This window comes from Ranitomeya imitator, chromosome 2 (assembly GCF_032444005.1).
Source record: "Ranitomeya imitator isolate aRanImi1 chromosome 2, aRanImi1.pri, whole genome shotgun sequence".
Lineage (NCBI taxonomy): Eukaryota > Metazoa > Chordata > Amphibia > Anura > Dendrobatidae > Ranitomeya > Ranitomeya imitator.
Genome location: NC_091283.1, coordinates 243575695 through 243603621, shown reverse-complemented (window position 1 = coordinate 243603621; position 27927 = coordinate 243575695). Strand labels below are relative to the sequence as shown.

At 43.5% G+C, this 27927-nt stretch overlaps 1 protein-coding gene across 1 annotated transcript; it reads right to left on the bottom strand.

Annotated features, from left to right (window-relative positions):
* Positions 1-208: 208 nt before the first annotated feature.
* LOC138662872 (oocyte zinc finger protein XlCOF22-like) lies at positions 209-27135 on the bottom strand. The gene is made up of 7 exons (XM_069748861.1): positions 27076-27135; positions 8469-8618; positions 8162-8341; positions 7965-8088; positions 7784-7881; positions 7495-7585; positions 209-2031 (listed from the first exon to the last, which is right to left on the bottom strand). The coding sequence occupies exons 1-7, from the start codon at positions 27100-27102 to the stop codon at positions 929-931; spliced, it is 1773 nt and encodes a 590-aa protein (XP_069604962.1). The 5' UTR covers positions 27103-27135; the 3' UTR covers positions 209-928.
* Between the last annotated feature and the right edge of the window lie 792 nt (positions 27136-27927).

Genomic DNA, 27927 nt, shown 5'->3' with positions numbered 1-27927 from the left:
CTCTTACTTCAGCATTATATTCAACTCTAGTTAACAGAACGGGACTCGGAGAATCGGACTTTTAATAACCACAAATCCTATTGCGAATAGTAATAGATTCTTTCATAGTTAATGCGTAGAACATTCATAAGTTCGAACTCTAGAACTTAGTTAATGATCCCCGATTCTCTTTTGAAAAGTTAAATAGAATAGCATTCTCTATCCTAAAGGAGACAAAGAAACTACTATACAGGTTTATATTATTATTATTTATTTATATACCACCATTGATTCCATGGTGCTTTACATGAGAAGGAGTTACATACAAGTTACAGATATTACTTACAGTAAACAAACTAACAATGACAGACTGATACAGAGGGGTGAGGACCCTGCCCTTGCGGGCTTACATTCTACAGGATTATGGGGAAGGAGACAGTAGGTTGAGGGTTGCAGGAGCTCCGGTGTTGGTGAGGCGGTAGCTTCGGTAGTGATGAGGCGGCAGCGGGGTCAGTGCAGGCTGTAGGCTTTCCTGAAGAGATGGGTTTTCAGGTTCCGTCTGAAGGATCCGAATGTGGTTGATAGTCGGACGTGTTGGGGCAAAGAATTCCAGAGGATGGGGGATATTCGGGAGAAGTTTTGGAGGCGATTGGATGAGGAACGAATAAGTGTGGAGGAGAAAAGGAGGTCTTGGGAGGACCGGAGATCACGTATTGAAAACATTATATTTTTCCCTGATTTACAGTCCTTGGAAGTGCCAATCGTTATTTTGATTTGTACCTGTTTGTTATTATTCTAATTTGCAATGTATCTTTATATGCAACTTCATTTAATAAACCTGATTTACACGAAAACTATTCCAACATTATGAACATAAAAAAGGCTTCTCTCCTATGTGACGGCTCTGATGTTTATTAACAGTTGATTTCCAAGTAAAATATTTCCCACATTAAGAAAATGAAAAAGGCTTCTCCCCTGTGTGACTGCTCTGATGTTTAACAAGAAGTGCTTTCCATTTAAAACATTTCCCACATTCTAAACAGGAAAAAGGCTTCTCCCCTGTGTGAGTTCTCTGGTGAGTAACCAAATATGATTTCTGGTTAAAACATTTGCCACATTCTGAACAGGAAAAAGGCTTCTCCCCTGTGTGAGTTCTCTGGTGACTATCAAGATGCCATTTCCAGTTAAAACATTTCCCACATTCTGAACAGGAAAAAGGCTTCTCCCCTGTGTGAGTTCTCTGGTGCTTAAAAAGATGCCATTTCTGTTTAAAACATTTCCCACATTCTGAGCAGGAAAAAGGCTTCTCCCCCGAGTGGGTTCTTTGATGACGATCAAGATCTAATTTCCTTTTAAAACATTTCCCACATTCTGAACATGAATATGGCTTCTCTGCTGTGTGCATTATTTGGTGCCTAACAAGATGCCCTTTCAGGATAAAACATTTCCCACATTCCGAACATGAAAAAGGCTTCGCTCCTGTGTGAGTTCTTTGGTGTTCATCAAGATTCCATTTGCGGATAAAACATTTCCCACATTCTGAACAGGAAAAAGGCTTCTCTCCTGCGTGAGCTCTCTGGTGGTTAACAAATTTTGATTTATGTGCAAAACATTTCCCACATTCTGAACAGGAAAAAGGCTTCTCCCCTGTGTGAGTTCTATGGTGATTAACCAAATCTGATTTCCGGTTATAACATTTCCCACATTCTGAACAGGAAAAAGGCTTCTCTCCCGTGTGAGTTCTATGGTGAATAACCAAAGCTGCTTTCGAGTTACAAGATTTCCCACATTCTGAACATGAAAACGACTTATTTGCTTTAGCAGTTTGTTTTTTAATGCCTCTTTTGTGACTTTGATTTTCCTTAGTAGTCAGTAGTGAATCAGAAGATGGGACCTGTTTCATAGGATCAGATGACAGATCTTTGCTGTTAATGGATGATGATATATCTGGAGTAACAGCAATTACTTCAGTTGTATCTTGTAGGATCTCAAGATCATCAGATTTAAAAATTGAAGATGTCAGCTGTCCCTCTGATATCCTGGTACAGTCATCTGCGAAGATAAATATTTTTTTAAATAAAATATCCTTGAGTTTTACATTTTTGAACACTTGTACTTAAACTGTCTATAAAAATGGCAAGCTATCTAATAAACTTTAATTATTTACCAAGACAATGACAGTTGACAGTCTAATAGAAAACCTTGTTGGATGAACCAGTAGTGTGTGGTGTTCAACTGTTTGTTCATTCTGCCTCCCAAATATCGAATAAAAAGAAACCAATTTAATGTTATGTAGGCGAAAATAATACCAATTCTCATTTCACAAAAACAAGTCCCCACTCAGGTCCATCATCTGTCAGTGGAAAAACAGAGGCTCCCGCACTATAACTTCTATAAACCAATCCAGCAAAGTCTGCTCTCACTTCTGAGTCTTGCAGTGTGTTCAAACAACATTAAGGATTCCTGTATTTAGCAATATTATAGTGAGAAGAATCCACTTAATTTGCGGTGTGTGTCTCCTGGAGCACAATCTGAGCACTATGTGTTGGGTAATAAAATGGCAAATGTGTAATTTTCACTCTCCAATATCCACTGCGTGTTAATTTCTGGAAAGTGGCTGTGGAGTCAAAATATTCATTCCTCCTGCACACGTGGTCTAAATTGTTGGTACCCCTCGTTTAATGACTGAAAAACCCACAATAGTCATAAATAACTTGAATCTGACAAAAGTAATAAGAAATAAAAAATCTATAAAAATGAACAAATGAAAGACAGACATTGCTTTTCAACCATGCTTCCACAGAATTAGAAATTTAAAAAAAAACAAAAACCTCATGAAATAGGCCTGGACAGAAATTATGGTACCCTTAACTTAATACTTTGCTGCACATCCTTATGAGGCAATCACTGCAATCAAACGATTCCTGTAACTGTCAATGAGACTTCTGCACCTCTCGACAGGTATTTTGGCCACTCCTCAAGAGCAAACTGCTCCAGTTGTCTCGTGTTTGAAGGTTTCTTATCCAGACGGCATGTGTCAGCTCTTTCAAAAAATACTCAATAGGATTTAGGTCAGGGCTCATAGAAGGCCACTTCAAAAAAGTCCAATGTTTCCATCTTAGCCATTCTTGGGTGTTTTTAGCGGTGTGTTTTGGGTCATTATCCTTTTGCAAGACCTATGACCTGCGACTGAGACCAAGCTTTCTGACACTGGGCAGCACATTTCTCTCTAGAATCCCTTGATAGTCTTGAGATATCATTGTACCCTGCACAGATTCTAGACACCGTGTGCCACATGCAGCAAAGCAGCCCCAGAACAGAGCCTCCTCCATGTTTCACAGTAGGGACAGTGTTCTTTTCTTGATATGCTTCATTTTTCTGTCTGTGAACATAGAGCTGATGTGCCTTGCCAAAAAGTTACATTTTTGTCTCATATGTTCATAGGACACTCTCCCAGAAGCTTTGGGGCTTGTCAACATGTAGTTTGGCAAATTCCAGTTTGGCTTTTCTATGATTTTTTTTCAACAATGGTGTCCTTCTTGGTTGTCTCCCATGAAGTTGACTATGGCTCATACGACAGATTGTGTGATCTGACACTGATGTTCCTTGAGCTTGAAGTTCACATTTAATCTGTTTAGTTTTTCTGGGCTCTTTTGTTACCATTCGTATTATCCGTCTCTTTGATTTGTCATCAATTTTCCTCCTGCGGCCATGTCCACGGAGGTTGGCTACAGTCCCACGGATATTAAATTTCTGAATAATATGTGCAATTGTAGTCACAGGAACATCAAGCTGCTTGGAGATGGTCTTATAACTTTTACCTTTAACATGTTTGTCTATGATTTTCTTTCTAATCTCCTGAGACAACTCTTTCCTTCGCTTCCTCTGGTCTATGTCGAGTGTTATACACATCATGTCACAGCACAATGAGTATCTGAGAACAAAAACCACTGCTACATAATTAAACAGGTCCAAATACATACCTTTTATACCTATTTTAGACCTATATTATACCTTTTCAAGGGATTAGATCAACATGATCAAGGACACTCCAAACTAGATAATTCCTGCACAAACACACGGAGTAAATGTCCAAAAATAATTTCATTAAAAAAAGAAAGTTTATTGAAAACATGATATTACAAGAAAATCACAAAAAAAACGTGATAAAAACGTCTTATCAATGACAAGGCACATAGAGAGCTTCTGTGTGAAGGACACAAAAACAGTGGCACTGAGAAAAAGCAGGCTGGGCAAACAGAGGTCATAAATCTCCACCTTAGTAAACTTTAATGCAATAGCAAAAAAGTGCATAGTGCAAATAAGGTGCAAACATTATACCCATTACCGAAAAAGTAGAAGGCTTAATATGGCTTAATGTGGGAGAGTATACACCACTCTATAAACCCATTAGCCAAATATCACTACCCTAGGGGAAAAAGCAACACTCAAACAAAGCCCTGCTTACCCATGTTGCCTGTCAGAATTTGTCCAAGGCAGCCCCAATGCACTTTCAGGAGGCAGCCATCTGAAGACGACCACGCGAAACGCGCGTCAGGGCTACCCTGGACACACACTGACAGGCGACATGGGTAAGCAGGACTTTGTTTGAGTGTCGCTTTTATCCCGAGGGTAGTGATATTTGGCTAATGGGTTTATTTAGAGAGATGTATACTCTCCCACATTAAGCCACATTAAGCCCTCTACTTTTTCGGATAATTGGTATAATGTTTGCACCTTATTTGCACTATGCACTTTTTTGCTATTGAAGTTTATTGAGGTGGAGATTTATGACCTCTGCTTGCCCAGCCTGCTTTTTCTCAGTGCCACTGTTTTTGTGTCCTTCACACGGAAGCTCTCTATGTGCCTTGTCATTGATAAGACGTTTTTATCATGATTATTTTGTGATTTTTGTGTAACATCATGTTTTCAATAAACTGTTATTTTTATGAAATAACTCTTTTTGGACAGTAACTGTAGCCTTATATACAGGCCACTCACTGATTCCAAGATTGTGATGCTAGTTAGTGGTCACACCGCGATTTAACATGTCCCTTTTGTCACATTATTTTCAGGGGTCCCATCATTTCTGTCCAGGCCTATTTCATGAGTTTTATTTATTTATTTTAATTCTGTGGAAGCATGGTTGAAAAGCAATGTCTGACTTTAATTTGTTCATTTTCATAGATCTTTTCTCTCTTATTACTTTTGTCAGATTCAAGTTATTTCTGCATATGGTGTGTCCAATCTCATCTGGGATCTGTTCCTGCTGTCCAGCTGGAGTAATCTGCTCCCTACTTCAGCCAATTGGAAAGTACCACACCCTACTAAAGATCAAAGCACATGGCCGGAATCTGCCAGAAACAGCTTTGTCCTCCTCTGGTTCAATCCTCTGTGCGGAGCTTGTGGCTTGTGTATTTGTTTCCAGTTGTGACCATGGCCCATTTACTCACTACTCCTGTGTCTTCTGATTCTGTCCTTCCGGTTCTGACCCAGCTACCTGACTATTCTTCTTGCCATCTAACACCACAGAATAGCAGGTAACACCATGGTCCAAGCCCAGGGGTCCCAGTGTAAGTCCAGATCCATGTAATGGTGTTATAGGGCGATGAACAAGGCAATCCTTGGGATATGGAAAGCAGAGAAGATAGTGCCAAGCATGTTCATGGTGGAGATCTCTTGAGCTGCCAGCTGACCACGAACAGTGCTCCCAATACATTGTGTCTGCAAACTATTCCAGCTAGATCTGCATTCAAACAGCTAAATGGCGCTCCTTCCCTTCTGAACACGGCCATGTGCCCAGAGAGTAGTGTACAATCGTATGTAGGGTATTGTGAGAAGCTGGAAAATAATTTGTGAGATCCATTTGTTTTCTATTATCCTTTGTGAATAATTCCAAAGTTATCACCACATAAAGTGACACACGTCAGATTGTAAAAATGGGGCCTGATTAAGAACACAAAATTGGCTGCGGGAAGAGGTTAAATCAGAGGATTCTGGACACTACTGTAATCAAAAACTGACTATAGACAATAACATCTACTGAAATGCTCAAACTGAACAGTCTCCATCAGTAATAAATGAGCAGCTAGTGGTGAAACCTCTCTGGGGTAATTAGAGCACGGGGCTCGGTGACTTCACAATCTAAACTATCGGAAGATCCAATATTTTCTGTCAGATGAGTTTCAAGAAGAAATATTACACATTTAGGGTATGTGCACACGTCCGGATTTTTTCCTGACAAAATCCGGAGAATTCTGCCAGAAATCCGCGTGCTTTTTTCACGCGGATTTCTCGCGGAATTTGCGCGTTTGACGCGTTTTTTGCGCGGATTTTTTGCGGATTTTTCCGGAATGGCCATTTTGATAGGAAATCCGCAGAAAATCCGCAAAAAGATAGAACATGTCCGGATTTTTTGCGGTATGCGTTTTTTTTGCGGAAAAAAATGCTAACATATGCACAAAAAATGCGGAATGCATTATAAATGATAGGATGCATAATGTTAGCTTTTTTTAGCGGATTTATAGCGTTTTTATGGCGAAATTTCCGCAAAAAAAATGCTAAAAATCCGGACGTGTGCACATACCCTTAAAGAGAACTGTGTATAATAGTGCAGAGCGGAGATGTCCAAGGAAGGTGACGGGCACAAGGGGGCATTCTTTGCGTCTGGAGGAGAGAAGGTTTTTCCACCAACATAGAAGAGGATTCTTTACTGTTAGGGCAGTGAGAATCTGGAATTGCTTGCCTGAGGAGGTGGTGATGGCGAACTCAGTCGAGGGGTTCAAGAGAGGCCTGGATGTCTTCCTGGAGCAGAACAATATTGTATCATACAATTATTAGGTTCTGTAGAAGGACGTAGATCTGGGTATTTATTATGATGGAATATAGGCTGAACTGGATGGACAAATGTCTTTTTTCGGCCTTACTAACTATGTTACTATGTTACTATGTTACTATGTCTTAAAGGGAACCTGTCAGCAGGATTGTGCTCTGTGACTACAGACACTGTCAGGTCGGTGTCGTTATACGGATTACACCGATACCTGGTGATGAAATCCGTCTTGTGGTTGTTGTTTAATCTGTATTTGTAGTTTTCTGCTAATGAGATTCTTGTTCTTTGGGGCGGGGCTTTGTGGTGCTCTGGGGCGGGGATGTGGGCGGGGCTTTATGTGGTGCTCTGATTACATATGCATCTCTATTGGCTTATGACAGGTCACTGACCCTCACTACAGGGGCTGACAACCCCTCTGCTTTTGCATCCTAGACCCCGTGGAATGACGTGTGGTCCCGATCGCTGTCATGGAGACATCCGGGTCTCCAGACCTGAGAGGCTTCCTGTTATGCGCAGTGATGATCAGGAAGTCTCTCAGGTCAGTGTATAGAAGGAGAGTGTTGTGGTCTAGAGGCAAAATGGTGATCATGGTAATACGGCCGGACTACACCACCGATAAAGCAGCCACAGCCGGTGACTGAGAAGAATCTGTGACCTCTCTGCATTTAGTGGTTAGTACTCACCTGGGTAGCCATATGTGGGAATCTCCTCTTTACACCACTCATCCCCCCTCACATATGTCTCTGTAGTATTAATATGGGTCAGATCTTCACCCTGAAACAAATATTATAAAAGTCACCGACAGATGGAGAAGTCACATCTATGATCAGCTCTAATCCTGCCATCTCCACCGTTCTCATTACACAAGTATAAAACATATAATACTGGTGGATAAAACAAGACTGAGCACAAGACCTTCACCGGCGTCTACACATCATAGGGGAGATCTCCTGACACCTTCTCTCCATCTACCTGATGATCCTGAGGAGCATTGGGATCTTCTTGGTTACAGTCCTGTGGAAGAAGAGGACGGGGACATCTCTCTGGTGTTGTCCTCTTACTGGATAGATCTGGAGGAAACACATACAGGGACTGAATTCATTCTTTACATACAGATAATTATAGGCCGTGTGTATTTAGTCCTGTCTATTACCTGGAGATGTGAGGGGCTGGGGAACCTCCATTATGACGTTCTTGTACAGATCTCTGTGTCCTTCTAAATACTCCCACTCCTCCATGGAGAAATAGACAGCGACATCCTGACACCTTATAGGAACCTGACACATACAATGATACAGTCATCCCCCGATCCCTTCATAGTATTACTGTATAATGTCCCAGCAGTGTCACCTCTCCAGTCAGCAGCTCAATCATCTTGTAGGTGAGTTCTAGGATCTTCTGGTCATTGATGTCCTCATGGATCAGGGGGTGAGGTGGAGGCCCCGTGATTGGGCTCAGGGGTCTTCCCCATCCCTCAGACACAGGGTCCTGACAGCGATCGCTAGAGGTCTTCTTCACCACTGTGTAACCCTGGTAATGGAGAGACAATAATAAATCTCTCTACAGACATTTCCAGGGTCCTCACTTCTCCAGTTCTGTCCATCTGTTATTCCCATAGATAACAATGATGTAATGTGATGTCATCAGAATCTCTCACCTCTCCAGTAAGCCGGAAGAGGATCTCTAGGGTGAGGTGTAACATCCTCTCCGCCATCTTGTCTCTGTCCACATCCATCTTTGATGGGTAAATCAGGAAAATTCTCTTTTGTAGAAGATCTTCACTGAGAGGATCCCATATTGTAGAGACCTGAATGAGAAGATGAGCCGATGTAACATCATAAGAATCCTGTGTAATAATACAATTACTGGAGATAATAAGGGAAACATATGAGGAGATTTATTATTTTACAGTATTTAGTCTCCTTCTTTACATCTACTAATAAATCCTATATATTTAGGCCACAGACAACAAGCAGTTTCCTCCTCGGAGTCGGCAGCTGAATACGTTTCTCATAGACTCATCTTACATAATGCTAATTCTTGTCTCATTTACCGACCCTGGAATTGGCATTAGCAATAATGCACGAGATATTTATTACACGCGACATGAGAAATAACTACTTCATGATGAGGACGACATCTTCATCTTCTACTACGGCTCTAGAGACATATTTGGCCAGAGTCGGTCACTGACTCCATCACCACCGGCCGTCTATATCCCGTCTTTCCCACACTGTAATCTTCTATCACATTAGATCTCAGGTCTGATTCACACACATAAGTTTGTTTATAGCCTAGGAAGGGGGTAATACCCATGAAGCTTCCCAGGCTAGTAATATCAGCTCACAACTGTATACTTAACCTTTAGTGGCTATTAAAATGGGGGACCCACGAAGGGGGTCGTGGCCAGCAGTTGAGGGAGCAGGACGTGTTTCCTCTGAGCTCCTCTGCTGGCTGAAATAATCTTATTTAATCTATAGTTCTACTCACTCATCCAATAAGATAGGGGATTCCTATTATCTCCCTGAAGATCAAAGGGTCTTTTCTCATCATATCTGAACCTTATACAGTCGCCTATTTAAGCTTTCTTCACCGAGGCCTACAAGGAAATCTGAGGCCTGCGGGGAGACCCGGCCCCTCACGCCGGTCCTGAGTTGTGCCCGGCGGAAAGGCTACTTTGAACAAGCCTGCGGCGGATCTCCCCATCACAAACAGCCGTATCAGAAGATGGATCGTATACCGGGAGCGCTCTATAGGGTGTGAAAGAGGTAGGAAGATCTGAGGGGGAGGCGCACCCTGCGGCTCCGACGGAGGCACCTACCGCCAATCTCCTCTGACACCCGAACACATTGCGACCTTGGTGCAGACATCTCGGGGGACGCACGCCGCCCCTGCCCCGCTGGACAGGAAGCTCACCTGCTTGGGGAGCGATTGGGAGCTGTTGCGCCTTGTACCCGGCTGGAACCTGGCCATTCACCTGTTGCCACCGCTGCGGGCCGCGTGGTGAGTTCATCGCGAGACACCGCCATCTTGGGGAGTTCGCGGCCCTGAAGCGCGCCGCACCTGGGCGGCTTTGGAGAAGAGCGGGCTTCCTGCTTGCCTGAAGCGATACCTGCCCTGGCTCGTCACCTCCTCGGGCTGACGTCCCTTTGCTTGGACCCCTCCGCGGTCCGGTGTGCGCTACACAGTGTGACGCTGCAGCGCCGAATCCGAGACGCCCTCTCTGAATACCTGAGGGTTGGAACTTTCACTTCTGCCGGCTTCTGGGCTAGTGGGCTCATCGTCCATAGTGGCGCTCTAGGTTCCCCCCCTTCGGCCCAGCGGCTGTCTTGTACACGAGGGAGAGTCCGGGGTCCGGAGAGCGGTGAGTCAGACCGGGGGATCCCCCCTTCCCCCCCTCCTGAGGCGCCATCTTAGATTCCTTCTTGAGTACGGAGAGAGGCCCCTAGCGGCCAAGCAGGGTCTTATCAAGATCTAGATTACCTTTTTTGGCCACTCTGACCTGTTGTTGTGTGGGGATGCGGGGTGGTGGTCGCTGCTGTGCATATTAAATAAAGAATACCCACAAGTGAAGGTTTGGCACTGCTTCCCCTCGCCACATCTCTGTGTTCAGTGGGACTCAGGACGCCTACACAGCAAATTTACAATAGGAGGTCCTATGATATGCAGCTCCTGGTCTGAGGCACCTGCACCTAGATCTTCTACGAACATATTATTTTATTTTATTTAGTTTTTTCTTATTATTTTTCTCCTTTTATTCATTTTTTTACTGAAAAGCTGTGAGACACTTCACCTTGCACATCTGTGGTGTGGAGGGCCTCCTCTGGAGAGGAACCTTGGATAACCTACAACAACTTATGGACTCCATGATACTACTACGCCACCTACAGGTGAGATAAAAAGCTTCAATATACCTCTTTTCCTAACTGAATATCACAGACAGTCTGGTGACAACCATTTCCTTTATTAAACCCACGACAATGTTCATCTTACTTCAACCACACTCACAAATATGCTGATTTAAAAGTAATTCTGGCGCACAGGTGATGATTTTCCAAACAAGCGCTATATTTAGCTAGAATGGTGAAAAATCATAAAGAGCGCTGCAAATCTGCTCTACCAATTACAAAACAAGATAAACAAAGTGACATGGAGAAATTCCTAAAACACAAGACCTCGCTGGCCCGGTCGGCTCATAGGCCCCCTCGATCCAATACCAAATCAGATGACCCTGATCTAGATTCCAGTGATGAAGCTTCAGGCAGTGATACCACCCAGATAGACTCTGGAGGAATTTCAAAATCTTTCCTCAAAAAGGCATTAATTCAAGCAATGAAACCGCTAATTGCAGAGGTCTCTGGCCTAAGAGAAGATATACAACAAATCGGTAATAGGGTTGAATCCCTAGAAACCACCCAATCTTCTATTATAAAGCACTCCAACAAAATAAAAGACCATTTGGACTTCCACAAATCCCAATTAAACATGGCCTCCCTAGCTATAGAGGATCAGGAAAACAGGAGTCGCCGTAAAAACATCAGAATTAAAGGGATTCCTGAAAGCGTCTCCAACGAAATACTTGAGAAATCGACCAGAGAAATATTTGCCTCCCTACTGCCTCAGGAACGATGCGACCAAATGGTCATTGAAAGGATCCATCGCTCGCTCAGACCCAAACCCAAACCAACGGATCCCCCAAGGGATGTGATATGTGGTCTTCTAAATTATCTGGATACCGCTGCTATTTTAATCGCCTCTAGAGATAACAAACACTTATCCTACGAAGGTTCACCAATCCAGCTTTACCAGGATCTAGCACCGTCGACTCTCGCCAAACGTAGGGTCTTGAAACCTCTTCTTGACACATTACGAGCAAATAAGATACTTTATAAATGGCTATTTCCCTTCGGCCTAGCTGCTCATGGGGGTGGAAAGCAAGTCGTAATCCGTCATCCAGATGATCTCGCCAAAGTGTGGTCTACATTTGACATTGATGCAGTAGATGTCCCTTCGTGGTTGCCTTTGGATATGACGCTTAATGCCCCCTCCAGTCTTCACCCTTTGCCAGATCATGGTGAATGGTCCCCAGCCAAGAGGTCTGCATCTCCGAGACAGAGCAAGTCTGGAACTAAAAAGAAACCGCCTCCTGGAGTCGCTTTTGCGACGTTATTTCTTCTTGTTTTTTGATGGTCAGATAAACCTGAGCCCTTCAATGAGCTGTGTTCGGGTATTGTTTAAAACTTGTAAGCTTAACGGAATTATTTTCCTAACAGCGCTTTAATACAGACTTCTTTGGTAGTAAATGTTCATACCTTGCTTACCACTTGTGCGCCTACAATGGACTGTCCTGTCTGTTCGGGAGGATGTTTGTGGCCCCAGCCTCTGCTACAGATGGGATTTTTCTTTGTTTTATGTTACATTTTTCTCTCAAAAATGTTCTTATTGCATTTATAGTTATTATGTTTGTTCAGTACATGTACAAAGATGTTAATCTACTTCCTTTTGAAACCCATGGCCGGTAGCGTCTCAGATTCAGCCATGGTGATTGTGGCTTCCTATAATGTGAAGGGCATGCGCTCACCAAGGAAAAGAGGGCAATTGATGAGATTCCTGAAATCCAAAAATTCTAACATCGCTTTTTTCCAGGAAACCCACTTTAAAAAAGATAGGACCCCAGATATGTCAAGGACACAATTCCCTACCTGGTACCATAGCACAGGATCCACAGCTTCGAGAGGGGTCAGTATTGCTTTCAAAAGAAACACCCCTTTTACTTTGAAAGATACTCTATCAGATGCCGATGGGAGATACATAATGATAAAGGGATTGTTAGCTAACACGATGGTTACCTTTTGCAACATATATTCCCCAAACCAAAACCAAATTGGGTGGTTATGTCAAGTATTAAATACACTTAGACTATTTAAAGAAGGAATTTTAATATTGGGAGGGGACTTCAATGTCACTTTTAACCCAGCAATAGACTCTTCTTCAGGGAAATCTTCTATATCACAAAAAGCAATAAGAAAACTACATATCAATCTACAATCTTTAAATTTAATTGACCCATGGAGAACTCTATACCCAACAACTAAAGACTTTACTTTTTACTCCACACCCCATAATAACTATCATAGACTAGATTACCTTTTAATCCAATCTTGTCATCTTCAGCTAGTAAAATCTGCAAAAATAGACGTTATATCCCTCTCAGATCATGCCCCGATTTTCCTGGAGATGAACATTAAATCACTCCCTCCCACTTCCTTTACTTGGACACTAAATGAGACCCTTCTTGGTACTAGCTCTTATGTGACTAGATTCTCTACTTCCATTAATCTTTTCTTCAAGGAGAACTGCCTCCCGGGCTCCCCCGTGCCTCTGGTGTGGGAAACACACAAGGCGGTCATGAGAGGAGAATTTATATCCTTGGGCTCATATCTGAAAAAAGAACGGTCTAAAGAGGTGGGGGCTATTCTGCACCAGATCAATTATGTGGAAAAGATGCATAAACGCTCTCAGACAAATAAAGCTCAGACTGAACTCATTTCGCTCAGAAGATCCTTAAAGGATCTCTTGAACATACACTCCGCTAAGATATACATGAGAAGCCAACAGAAGTTTTACCTTCATGGAAATAGAGGGAGCAAACTCATGACTTCTCTTCTGAGAAAACGCAGTGAACGTACTTTTATCACACGGTTGAGGGGTGCGGATGGCCTTACTGTTTCTGAGACCAGAGACATTGCCAAGGAATTTAAGCAATTCTATGAGAACCTTTATAATCTGGAGGATCCGGAAGGCATGGGGGAGTCCGGGATAGCCTTAGATAAAATAGATACATTCCTCTCCTCTTTGAAACTCCCCTCATTATCGTTAGAAGACATCTCTAGCTTAACAGCCCCAATCACCCCGGAAGAGGTATTGGAGACTCTATCTAATATTCCCAATGGAAAGGCCCCATGTCCTGACGGCCTCCCCATTATCTACTATAAGAAATTAGCGAAACCCCTACTACCCCATATAGTTACACTATTTAATTCTTTTTTGACGGGACAATCCCCCCCGAAACAAGCTCTAGAAGCTTACATCACAGTTTTACCAAAAGAAGGCAAGGATCCCAACCTTTGCTCTAGCTATACGCCTATTTCCCTGCTCAATACTGATATGAAACTATGGGCTAAACTTTTGGCGACTAGACTAAGTAATATACTCCCTAGAATAATTCACTCGGACCAGGCGGGTTTTGTACGTGGGAGGGAGGGCAGAGATAATTCGACCAAGGCTCTTCAATCTATAATGTACGCTAGACGGCGAAATCTGCCATTGGCTCTCTTGTCTACGGATGCCGAGAAGGCATTTGATAGAGTAAGCTGGACATATATGGAGAGGGTATTACATAGATTTGGTTTTCCATCCCAGTTTATTACAGCGATCTTCTCCTTGTACTCCTTTCCCACTGCCAGAGTCCGGGTGAATGGAGTTTTATCCGACGGGTTTAATATTAACAATGGTACCAGGCAGGGATGTCCTATCCCCTTCCTTGTTCATATTGGTAATTGAAACTCTCATACAAAGAATTAGACAGGAGGCTCAGATTCAGGGACTACAGATAGGTAAAATAGAGATAAAAACATTAGCATTTGCGGATGATCTGCTCTTCCTGGTCTCTAATCCTCTCAATGCATTCCCAATTATCCTCAATATACTCAACCATTTTGGCAAACTCTCAAATTTCAAAATTAACAATACAAAATCGGAAGCTCTTAATATAACTTTATCAGCCACTCAACTTTTTACTCTACAAAAACTAGTCCCCTTCTCCTGGTCCACATCCTTTATTAAGTATTTGGATAACTAGGGACCCCACAGACCTATTCAGATCTAACTTCTCCCCCCTAATAAAAAACTAGAAACATTGATGAAATCATACAATCTTCCCACTTTGTCCTGGATGGGACGTATTAACGTGTTTAAAGCTTACATTATGCCTATCCTACTGTATTTCATGAGTATGGTGCCTATTCGTCTTCCCCTTACATTCTTTAAAACCATAAGGTCCTCAATAATCAAATTTGTATGGAAAAATAAACCATCCAGGCTACCTTTCAAATTGTTAACATGTCCCACTTCCTGTGGAGGTCTGGGATTACCAGACCCCTATATATTTTATAAAGCTACACATCTTAGTAGATGGCTGAGAATAGTAATCAACCTAGAGAGGGGCACGTCGGACATACTTGACGCGGCATTGCTGGACAATGGAGGGATACCTCTTCTGTGGTCACACTTGAAACCAACGACCTCACTGGGTCTAGATGAAATAACTCTAGCTACCCTACACATTAGACGGACAGTTTTGAAGGAACTTCCATCAGACTCATTCCCTTCATCCTTAACACCCATCGCAGTTATCCCCTATCTAGTTAATCCTGATTTTAAGGATTCATACAACTTATGGTCAAAACTCCCTAAGGACTCCCTCACTAGCTTCTATGAAGGTAGAATCCTTAACAACAACATTTGGCCTGGCAATGCCACGCAGTCTCCAAAAAATTTCCTGCAGGAACTCCACACTAAACGTATCCTCACAGAATTCAGAAAAAGGTTCCCTCAAAAATCGAATTGGTCGTGGCTAGACCTCATGCTCAAAACGGGTTCGGCTAGATATAAAATTATATCTCGCTCGTATTATCAACTTGTAGCCCCCTCTCAGCCCTTTAAACCATCTGTTATTTATTCCTGGGAATCCGAACTTAATTTCGGCTTCTCAGAGGACCAGATCTCCAAAATGTTGAGGTTTGCCAGGGGGTTCTCTCGATGCATCTTATTGCAGGAAAGTGCTTATAAGATACTAACTAGATGGCATTTGACACCGGTCAAACTCCATCATTTGGGTTTGGCGGACTCTGACTTGTGCTGGCGATGCCGGGCTGCCCAGGGAAACCATGCTCATATATTTTGGGGATGTGTGGGGATTAGGGACTTCTGGGAGGAAGTTAACCTAACGCTTAAGAAACTAAAGCTGATTAAAACGGACCTACTGGTGGTTGAAGCCGTTCTCTCGTGCCCCACAAATAATTTTAAACCCACTAAGCATGGTCTCTTACCCTTAATGCTTAGTGCGGCAAAACATTTAATAACCATCCACTGGAAAAGTACAGTCCCTCCAACACAGGGGGAGTGGTTCAACAAAATTGACCATATTCATAGGATGGAGGAATTATCGAGCTGGGAGACGCATGCCCATGATCGTTTTGTTAGGAACTGGCTTCCATGGAGAACATTTCGTTCAATCGCTCCTTAATATTGCTATATATGCTATTTTATACTGAGAATATATGCTACCGTAACGTTTGTTTTCAAGTACTACAACCACATGTACTGGTTTTGTTTTGTTTATGGTTCTTCTCCCCTCCCCCTCCCTCACTTCTCCTAATCTTTCCTCCTTTCCCCCATTCTTCCCCCTTCCCCCTATTCCCAACCCCCAAAGTTGGAGGATGGATTCGCTTGCTGCTATTGTTACGATTTGTTTGAATATCTTGACTCTTCATGCATGTAACGTTTCCGACCTTTATTCTAAATAAAGAATTTACAAAAAAAAAATGGGGGACCCACCCAAAAAGTGATGTAGGGTCCCCCTATATTTAATAACCAGCAAAGGCTATGCAGACAGTTGCGGGTTGATATTAATAGCCTAGGAAGGGGCCATGGACACTGTAACCCCAGGCTAAAAATATCAGCTCTCAGTCACCCGGAAAAGGCACATATCTAAAAATAACCAATTCAGGCACTTAGCATCTCTCTTCCCACTTGCCCTTTAGTGGATATCGCTGAAATTGTGATGATGGGAAGGAGAGGGTAACAGTACCACACCCCACCAAGCCCTGTCAATTCATAGGCATCATAGCAAACGAGTGGGCTATCGTCTTGGATGCAATGCTGCCTATCCAACTATCAAATGGTAAATATCTCATAGATTCTGGGTTTATTAGTAACTACACCAACAATGAGGCTAAGTGATTATTTATTAATTGTCAGTGGTCGGAGGTAGTCAGTGAGGTGGATGGTACCGTATTGTGCATGTAGGGGAAAGTACTGTGAGAACATTAAAAAGTGGGGGGATGGCAGTACTGTGGGGACATTATACTGTGAGTGGTGGGATGATGGTACTGGGGGAAATTTATACTGTGTGTAGGGGTATAGCGGTACTGGGGGAAATTTATACTGTGTGTGGGGGTATAGAGGTACTGTAGGAACATTACACTGTGTGTGGGGGTATAGCGGTACTATGAGAACATTATACTGTGTGTGGGGGTATAGCGGTACTATGAGAACATTATACTGTGTGTGGGGGTATGGCGGTACTATGAGAACATTATACTGTGTGTGGGGATATGGCGGTACTATGAGAACATTATACGGTGTGTGGGGGTATGGCGGTACTGTAGGAACATTATACTGTGTGTGGGGGTATGGCGGTACTATGAGAACATTAGACTGTGTGGTGGGATAGAGGTACTGTAGGAACATTATACTGTGTGTGGGGGTATGGCGGTACTATGAGAACATTATACTGTGTGTGGGGGTATGGTGGTACTATGAGATTATACTGTGTGTGGAGGGATGGAGGTACTGTAGGAACATTATACTGTGTGTGGGGGTATGGCGGTACTATGAGAACATTATACTGTGTGTGTGGGTATGGCGGTACTATGAGAACATTATACTGTGTGTGGGTATGGAGGTACTGTAGGAACATTATACTGTGTGTGGGGGTATGGCGGTACTATGAGAACATTATACTGTGTGTGGGGGTATGGCGGTACTATGAAAACATTATACTGTGTGTGGGGGTATGGCGGTACTATGAGAACATTTTACTGTGTGTTTGGGTATGGAGGTACTGTAGGAACATTATACTGTGTGTGTGGGGCAAATCACGAGAAAAGGTGACCGAAACACAGAGTACCAAATGAAATACAATAGTGGTAATATCAGTTAACTTACAAAGTAGCATGATCTGTTCCCGGTCTCCAGGATGGGCGCCCTCCCCAACGCGCGTTTTAGCACGCTGCCTTCGTATGATATTTCATTTACTGATCCCTGATGTTCAATCCTGGTCACTCAATACTCGATGTGGATACACTGACAGCTGCTGGTGGAACTTTCGCATTTGCACTTTATTATTATTTTATTCAGAGTATTGTGTTTACAGTGGACACGTTAACACACAATTGTGAATCTTTGCACTCTCTTGCACTTTACTATTTTATATGCAAAAAAATTTCTGGTGTAGTGCGCCCCCTTTTCCTTGTAGCATACAGATATGTATTGTATTTATCATTTTATGTATTTTTTTTTATTCTACATTATTTTTAACCTGGTATACCAATAAAAAAATACATTTATACTTCTGTACTTTGGACTTTTAGACAGCTTTTGTTCTTGTGTTTCTATGTGTGTATGTGTGGGGGTATAGCGGTACTGTAGGAACATTATAATGTGTGTGGGGGTATGGCGCTACTATGAGAACATTGTACTGTGTGTTGGGGTATGGCGGTACTGTAGGAACATTATACTGTGTGTGGGGGTATGGCGGTACTATGAGAACATTATACTGTGTGGGTGGGTATGACGGTAGTATGAGAACATTATACTGTGTGTGGGGATATGGCGGCACTATGAGAACATTATACTGTGTGTGGGGGTATGGCGGTACTGTAGGAACATTATACTGTGTGTGAGGGTATTACGGTACTATCAGAACATTATACTGTGTGTGGGTGTATGGCGGTACTATGAGAACATTATACTGTGGGTGTGGGGGTATGGCGGTACTGTGAGAAAATTATACTGTGTGTGGGGGTATGGCGGTACTGTAGGAACATTATACTGTGTGTGGGTGTATGGCGGTACTATGAGAACATTATACTGTGTGTGGGGGTATGGCGGTACTTTGAGAACATTATACTGTGTGTGGGGGTATGACGATTCTATGAGAAGATTTTACTGTGTGTGGGGGTATGATGGTACTGTAGGAACATTATACTGTGTGGGGGTATGGCGGTACTATGAGAACATTATACTGTGTGGGGTGGGATGGAGGTACTATGAGAACATTATACTGTGTGTGATGGTATGGCGGTACTATGAGATTATACTGTGTGTGGTGGGATGGAGGTACTGTGAGAACATTATACTGTGTGTGGGGATATGACGGTTTTGTGAGAACATTATACTGTGTGTGGGGGGGGTATGGCAGTACTATGAGAACATTATACTATGTGTGGGGGTATGGCGGTACTATGAGATTATACTGTGTGTGGTGGGATGGAGGTACTATGAGAACATTGTACTGTGTGTGGGGAGATGGCGGTACTATGAGAAAATTATACTGTGTGTGGGGGTATGGCAGTACCGTGAGAACATTATACTGTGTGTGGGTGTATGGCAGTACTATGAGAACATTATACTGTGTGTGGTGGTATGACGGTACTATGAAAACATTATACTGTGTGTAAGGGTATGGCGGTACTGTAGGAAAATTATACTGTGTGTGAGGGTATGGAGGTACTGTAGGAACATTATACTGTGTGGGTCCGGATGGCATACACCCACGAGTACTAAGAGAACTAAGTAATGTAATAGATAAACCATTATTTCTGATATTTAGTGACTCTATAGCGACGGGGTCTGTTCCGCAGGACTGGCGCAAAGCAAATGTGGTGCCAATATTCAAAAAGGGCTCTAAAAGTGAACCTGGAAATTATAGGCCAGTAAGTCTAACCTCTATTGTTGGTAAAATATTTAAAGGGTTTCTGAGGGATGTTATTCTGGATTATCTCAATGAGAATAACTTTTTAACTCCATATCAGCATGGGTTTATGAGAAATCGCTCCTGTCAAACCAATCTAATCAGTTTTTATGAAGAGGTAAGCTATAGGCTGGACCACGGTGAGTCATTGGACGTGGTATATCTCGATTTTTCCAAAGCGTTTGATACCGTGCCGCACAAGAGGTTGGTACACAAAATGAGAATGCTTGGTCTGGGGGAAAATGTTTGTAAATGGGTTAGTAACTGGCTTAGTGATAGAAAGCAGAGGGTGTTTATAAATGGTATAGTCTCTAACTTGGTCGCTGTGACCAGTGGGGTACCGCAGGGTCGGTATTGGGACCTGTTCTCTTCAACATATTCATTAATGATCTGGTAGAAGGTTTACACAGTAAAATATCGATATTTGCAGATGATACAAAACTATGTAAAGCAGTTAATACAAGAGAAGATAGTATTCTGCTACAGATGGATCTGGATAAGTTGGAAACTTGGGCTGAAAGGTGGCAGATGAGGATTAACAATGATAAATGTAAGGTTATACACATGGGAAGAAGGAATCAATATCACCATTACACACTGAACGGGAAACCACTGGGTAAATCTGACAGGGAGAAGGACGTGGGGATCCTAGTTAATGATAAACTTACCTGGAGCAGCCAGTGCCAGGCAGCAGATACCAAGGCAAACAGGATCATGGGGTGCATTAAAAGAGGTCTGGATACACATGATGAGAGCATTATACTGCCTCTGTACAAATCCCTAGTTAGACCGCACGTGGAGTACTGTGTCCAGTTTTGGGCACCAGTGCTCAGGAAGGATATAATGGAACTAGAGAGAGTACAAAGGAGGGCAAGAAAATTAATAAAGGGGATGGGAGAACTACAATACCCAGATAGATTAGCGAAATTAGGATTACTTAGTCTAGAAAAAAGACGACTGAGGGCCGATCTAATAACCATGTATAAGTATATAAGGGGACAATACAAATATCTCTCTGAGGATCTGTTTATACCAAGGAAGGTGACGGGCACAAGGGGACATTCTTTGCGTCTGGAGGAGAGAAGGTTTTTCCACCAACATAGAAGAGGATTCTTTACTGTTAGGGCAGTGAGAATCTGGAATTGCTTGCCTGAGGAGGTGGTGATGGCGAACTCAGTCGAGGGGGTCAAGTGAGGCCTGGATGTCTTCCTGGAGCAGAACAATATTGTAACATACAATTATTAGGTTCTGTAGAAGGACGTAGATCTGGGGATTTATTATGATGGAATATAGGCTGAACTGGATGGACAAATGTCTTTTCGGCCTTACTAATTATGTTACTATGGCTGTATGGCGGTACTATGAGAAGATTATACTGTGTGTGGTGGTATGGCAGTACTATGAGAACATTATACTGTGTGTGGTGGTATAGTGGTACTATGAGAACATTATACTGTGTGTGGGGGTATGGCGGTACTGTAGGAAAATTATACTATCTGTGGGGGTATGGAGGTACTGTAGGAACATTATACTGTGTGTGGGGGTATGGCGGTACTATGAGAACATTATACTGTGTGGGTGCGTATGACGGTAGTATGAGAATATTATACTGTGTGTGGGGATATGGCGGCACTATGAGAACATTATACTGTGTGTGGGGGTATGGTGGCACTATGAGAACATTATACTGTGTGTGGGGGTATGGCGGTACTATGAGAACATTATACTGTGTGTGGGGATATGTCGGTACTATGAGAAGATTATACTGTGTGTGGTGGGATGATGGTACTGTAGGAACATTATACTGTGTGGGGGTATGGCGGTACTATGAGAACATTATACTGTGTGTGGGGGTATGGCGGTACTGTAGGAACATCATACTGTGTGTGTGGTGTGATGGCGGTACTATGAGATTATACTGTGTGTGGTGGGATGGAGGTACTATGAGAACATTATACTGTGTGGGGGGGTATGGTGGTACTGTAGGAACATTATACTTATGGGAGTATGGCGGTACTATGAATACTCTATACTGTGTGGGGGTGTGGCGGTACTATGAGAACATTACACTGTGTGGGGGTATGGCAGTACTATGATAACATTATACTGTGTGTGGGGGTATGGCAGTACTATGAGAACATTGTACTGTGTGTGGGGAGAAGGCGGTACTATGAGAAAATTATACTGTGTGTGGGGGTATGGCAGTACTGTGAGAACATTATACTGTGTGTGGGTGTATGGCAGTACTATGAGAACATTATACTGTGTGTGGTGGTATGACGGTACTATGAGAACATTATACTGTGTGTAAGGGTATTGCGGTACTGTAGGAACATTATACTGTGTGTGAGGGTATGGAGGTACTGTAGGAACATTATACTGTGTGGGGGTATGGCGGTACTATGAGAACATTATACTGTGTGTGGGGGTATGGCGGTACTATGAGAACATTATACTGTGTATGGGGGTATGGCGGCACTATTAGAACATTATACTGTGTGTGGGGGTATGACGGTACTATGAGAACATTATACTGTGAGTGGGGATATGGCGGTACTATGAGAACATTATACTGTGTCTGGAGGTATGGCGGTACAATGAGAAAAATATACTGTGTGGAGGTATGGCGGTACTTTGAGAATATTACACTGTGTGTGGGGGTATGGCGGTACTGTGAGAACATTATACTGTGTGTGGGGGTATGGCAGCACTATGAGAACATTATACTGTATGTGGGGGTATGGCGGTACTGTAGGAACATAATACTGTGTGTGGGGGTATGGCGGTGCTATGATAACATTATACTGTGTGTGGTGGGATGGAGGTACTGTAGACACATTATACTATGTGTGGGGGTATGGCGGTACTATGAGAACATTATACTGTGTGTGGTGGGATGGCGGTACTATAAGAACATTATACTGTAAGGGGGGTATGGCGGTACTATGAGAACATTATACTGTGTGTGGTGGGATGGCGGTACTATAAGAACATTATACTGTGTGTGGGGGTATGGCGGTACTATGAGAACATTATACTGTGTGTGGGGGTATGGCGGTACTATGAGAACATTATACTGTGTGGGGGGTATGGCGGTACTATGAGAACATTATACTGTGTGTGGGGGTATAGCGGTACTATGAGAACATTATACTGTGTGTGGGGGTATGGTGGTACTGTAGGAACATCATACTGTGTGTGGGAGGTATGGCGGTCCTAGGAGAACATTATACTGTAAGGGGGATATGGCGGTACTATGAGAACATTATACTGTGTGTGGGGGTATGGTGGTACTATGAGAACATTATACTGTGTGGGGGTATAGCGGTACTATGAGAATATTATACTGTGTGTGGGGGTATGGTGGTACTATGAGAACATTATACTGTGTGGGGGTATAGCGGTACTATGAGAATATTATACTGTGTGTGGGGTATGGCAGTACTATGAGAACATTATACTGTGGGGGTGTGGCGGTACTATGAGAACATTATACTGTGTGGGGATATGGCGGTACTGTAGGAACATTATACTGTGTGTGGGGGTATGGCGGTACTATGAGAACATTATACTGTTTGTGGTGGTATGGCGGTACTATGAGAACATTATACTGTGTGAGGGGGGTATGGCGGTACTATGAGAACATTATACTGTGTGGGGGGGTATGACGGTACTATGAGAACATGGGTGGGATGGAGGTACTGTAGACACATTATACTATGTGTGGGGGTATGGCGGTACTATGAGAACATTATACTGTGTGTGGTGGGATGGCGGTACTATGAGAACATTATACTGTAAGGGGGGTATGGCGGTACTATGAGAACATTATACTTTGTGTGGGGGTATGGTGGTACTATGAGAACATTATACTGTGTGTGGTGGGATGGCGGTACTATAAGAACATTATACTGTGTGTGGGGGTATGGCGGTACTATGAGAACATTATACTGTGTGTGGGGGTATGGCGGTACTATGAGAACATTATACTGTGTGGGGGGTATGGCGGTACTATGAGAACATTATACTGTGTGTGGGGGTATAGCGGTACTATGAGAACATTATACTGTGTGTGGGGGTATGGTGGTACTGTAGGAACATCATACTGTGTGTGGGAGGTATGGCGGTCCTAGGAGAACATTATACTGTAAGGGGGGTATGGCGGTACTATGAGAACATTATACTGTGTGTGGTGGGATGGCGGTACTATGAGAACATTATACTGTAAGGGGGGTATGGCGGTACTATAAGAACATTATACTGTAAGGGGGGTATGGCGGTACTATGAGAACATTATACTGTGTGTGGTGGGATGGCGGTACTATAAGAACATTATACTGTGTGTGGGGGTATGGCGGTACTATGAGAACATTATACTGTGTGTGGGGGTATGGCGGTACTATGAGAACATTATACTGTGTGGGGGGTATGGCGGTACTATGAGAACATTATACTGTGTGTGGGGGTATAGCGGTACTATGAGAACATTATACTGTGTGTGGGGGTATGGTGGTACTGTAGGAACATCATACTGTGTGTGGGAGGTATGGCGGTCCTAGGAGAACATTATACTGTAAGGGGGGTATGGCGGTACTATGAGAACATTATACTGTGTGTGGGGGTATGGTGGTACTATGAGAACATTATACTGTGTGGGGGTATAGCGGTACTATGAGAATATTATACTGTGTGTGGGGGTATGGTGGTACTATGAGAACATTATACTGTGTGGGGGTATAGCGGTACTATGAGAATATTATACTGTGTGTGGGGTATGGCAGTACTATGAGAACATTATACTGTGGGGGTGTGGCGGTACTATGAGAACATTATACTGTGTGGGGATATGGCGGTACTGTAGGAACATTATACTGTGTGTGGGGGTATGGCGGTACTATGAGAACATTATACTGTGTGTGGTGGTATGGCGGTACTATGAGAACATTATACTGTGTGTGGGGGGTATGGCGGTACTATGAGAACATTATACTGTGTGGGGGGGTATGACGGTACTATGAGAACATGGGTGGGATGGAGGTACTGTAGACACATTATACTATGTGTGGGGGTATGGCGGTACTATGAGAACATTATACTGTGTGTGGTGGGATGGCGGTACTATGAGAACATTATACTGTAAGGGGGGTATGGCGGTACTATGAGAACATTATACTTTGTGTGGGGTTATGGTGGTACTATGAGAACATTATACTGTGTGTGGTGGGATGGCGGTACTATAAGAACATTATACTGTGTGTGGGGGTATGGCGGTACTATGAGAACATTATACTGTGTGTGGGGGTATGGCGGTACTATGAGAACATTATACTGTGTGGGGGGTATGGCGGTACTATGAGAACATTATACTGTGTGTGGGGGTATAGCGGTACTATGAGAACATTATACTGTGTGTGGGGGTATGGTGGTACTGTAGGAACATCATACTGTGTGTGGGAGGTATGGCGGTCCTAGGAGAACATTATACTGTAAGGGGGGTATGGTGGTACTATGAGAACATTATACTGTGTGTGGTGGGATGGCGGTACTATGAGAACATTATACTGTAAGGGGGGTATGGCGGTACTATAAGAACATTATACTGTAAGGGGGGTATGGCGGTACTATGAGAACATTATACTGTGTGTGGTGGGATGGCGGTACTATAAGAACATTATACTGTGTGTGGGGGTATGGCGGTACTATGAGAACATTATACTGTGTGTGGGGGTATGGCGGTACTATGAGAACATTATACTGTGTGGGGGGTATGGCGGTACTATGAGAACATTATACTGTGTGTGGGGGTATAGCGGTACTATGAGAACATTATACTGTGTGTGGGGGTATGGTGGTACTGTAGGAACATCATACTGTGTGTGGGAGGTATGGCGGTCCTAGGAGAACATTATACTGTAAGGGGGGTATGGCGGTACTATGAGAACATTATACTGTGTGTGGGGGTATGGTGGTACTATGAGAACATTATACTGTGTGGGGGTATAGCGGTACTATGAGAATATTATACTGTGTGTGGGGGTATGGTGGTACTATGAGAACATTATACTGTGTGGGGGTATAGCGGTACTATGAGAATATTATACTGTGTGTGGGTTATGGCAGTACTATGAGAACATTATACTGTGGGGGTGTGGCGGTACTATGAGAACATTATACTGTGTGGGGATATGGCGGTACTGTAGGAACATTATACTGTGTGTGGGGGTATGGCGGTACTATGAGAACATTATACTGTGTGTGGTGGTATGGCGGTACTATGAGAACATTATACTGTGTGTGGGGGGTATGGCGGTACTATGAGAACATTATACTGTGTGGGGGGGTATGACGGTACTATGAGAACATGGGTGGGATGGAGGTACTGTAGACACATTATACTATGTGTGGGGGTATGGCGGTACTATGAGAACATTATACTGTGTGTGGTGGGATGGCGGTACTATGAGAACATTATACTGTAAGGGGGGTATGGCGGTACTATGAGAACATTATACTTTGTGTGGGGGTATGGTGGTACTATGAGAACATTATACTGTGTGTGGGGGTATGGTGGTACTGTAGGAACATTATACTGTGTGTGGGAGGTATGGCGGTCCTATGAGAACATTATACTGTAAGGGGGGTATGGCGGTACTATGAGAACATTATACTGTGTGTGGGGGTATAGCGGTACTATGAGAATATTATACTGTGTGGGGGGGTATGGCGGTACTGTAGGAACATTATACTGTGTGTGGGGGTATGGCGGTACTATGAGAACATTATGCTGTGTGCAGGGGTATGGCGGTACTATGAGAACATTATACTGTGTGTGGGGGTATGGCGGTAGTGTGAAAATCCCTTTTTTACGAGAGATGCCAGTACTGTGGAAACATTATACTGTGTGAGCGCCATCATATATATTACATAAGGGGTGTAAAAAGGAGAGTCATAAAAAAGACTCCTCAGGGCTGTGCTGCATTTGTACAGACTGCTATCTGCCGTCCAGACGGGACCATGTGACATCAATGGGAAGAGGGAGAGTTTCCGGAGGGAAGAGTCTAGAGGGTGCACCTGGTCAGGAGACCTTGATGACGCAGTTACTGATATTATAAAGGCCGGAGCCCCAAAGGCAGAACAGATTTGGCGCCAACAAAGGAAAGGGGTGCGGGGAAGAATCTGAGGTACCAGCTCATGGTAAAGTGCCCGAGGCAGCTGGGTGTGGGGCAGAACCTGCTTACAGGGCATAATGGGGGCATTACACTGTGTGGGGCCAAGAAAGGGGCCCTGTACTAGGAGAACAATCCGCTCCCTCACTTCCTGTCCTCCATAGTTGGCTCGTATGTATCTATTACAGGAAACAGAACAACAACGTTATGATTCTTATAAAGAGTCTCGGTGCAGAAGGGGTTAATGTCCCCGCGCTCAGTAATGGGGAATCTCCACATACCTCCACCTGCAGAGCCGCACTCCACATATATGGCTGCTCTGTGCGCACAGGACCTGTGATGAGGTCACAGGAGGGAGGAGTCAGGGGTCACGTGATCCGCAGTGAAGACGCTACATGGAGACTTCTCCTCAGTCAGTGACATTTCCGCCATTATTCGCCCTCACTACTGGCACAATTACCTCGCGCCGCCTTTTCTACACAATGTTCTGTGTGGAATGTAACGTGTGATTTCTCTGGAGACAAATAGACCCCACACATGAGGGGATTATTACCGGTTACCGGACGTCTAGTATATGGCGGCATATGATTGTGCTATCGCCTCCACCAGGAGCTAAAATGCCGAAATCTCGCTTATTTACCCCCTTCCAGTGTCCGGCTGAGGGTAATATAACAATGGCTCTTCTTGTTCCTTCATGCTGGCATTAATATGGCACTTCAGGGGGCACGATGAGCGGTGTACAAACGTGCAGATACGAGGATTTCATCAGCTCACCCACCCAGACGTATTAGGCTATGTTCACACTTTGCGGATTTGACCGCTGCGGATCCGCAGCAGTTTCCCCTGAGTTTACAGTACAATGTAAACCTATGAAAAACAAAAAACGCTGTGCACATGCTGCGGAAAAAAACGCGCAGAAACGCCGCAGATTACATTCCGCAGCATGTCACTTCTTTTCTGCAGATTTTCACCTGCTCCAATAGGAAACTGCAGATGAAAATCCGCAGAAGAAACCACAGTAAAAACCGCAATAAATCCGCAGTAAAAACCGCGACGGGTTTTCACTGCGGATTTTGGAATTCTGCTGCGGAAAAATCCGCAGTGGAATCCGCAAAGTGTGAACATAGCCTAAG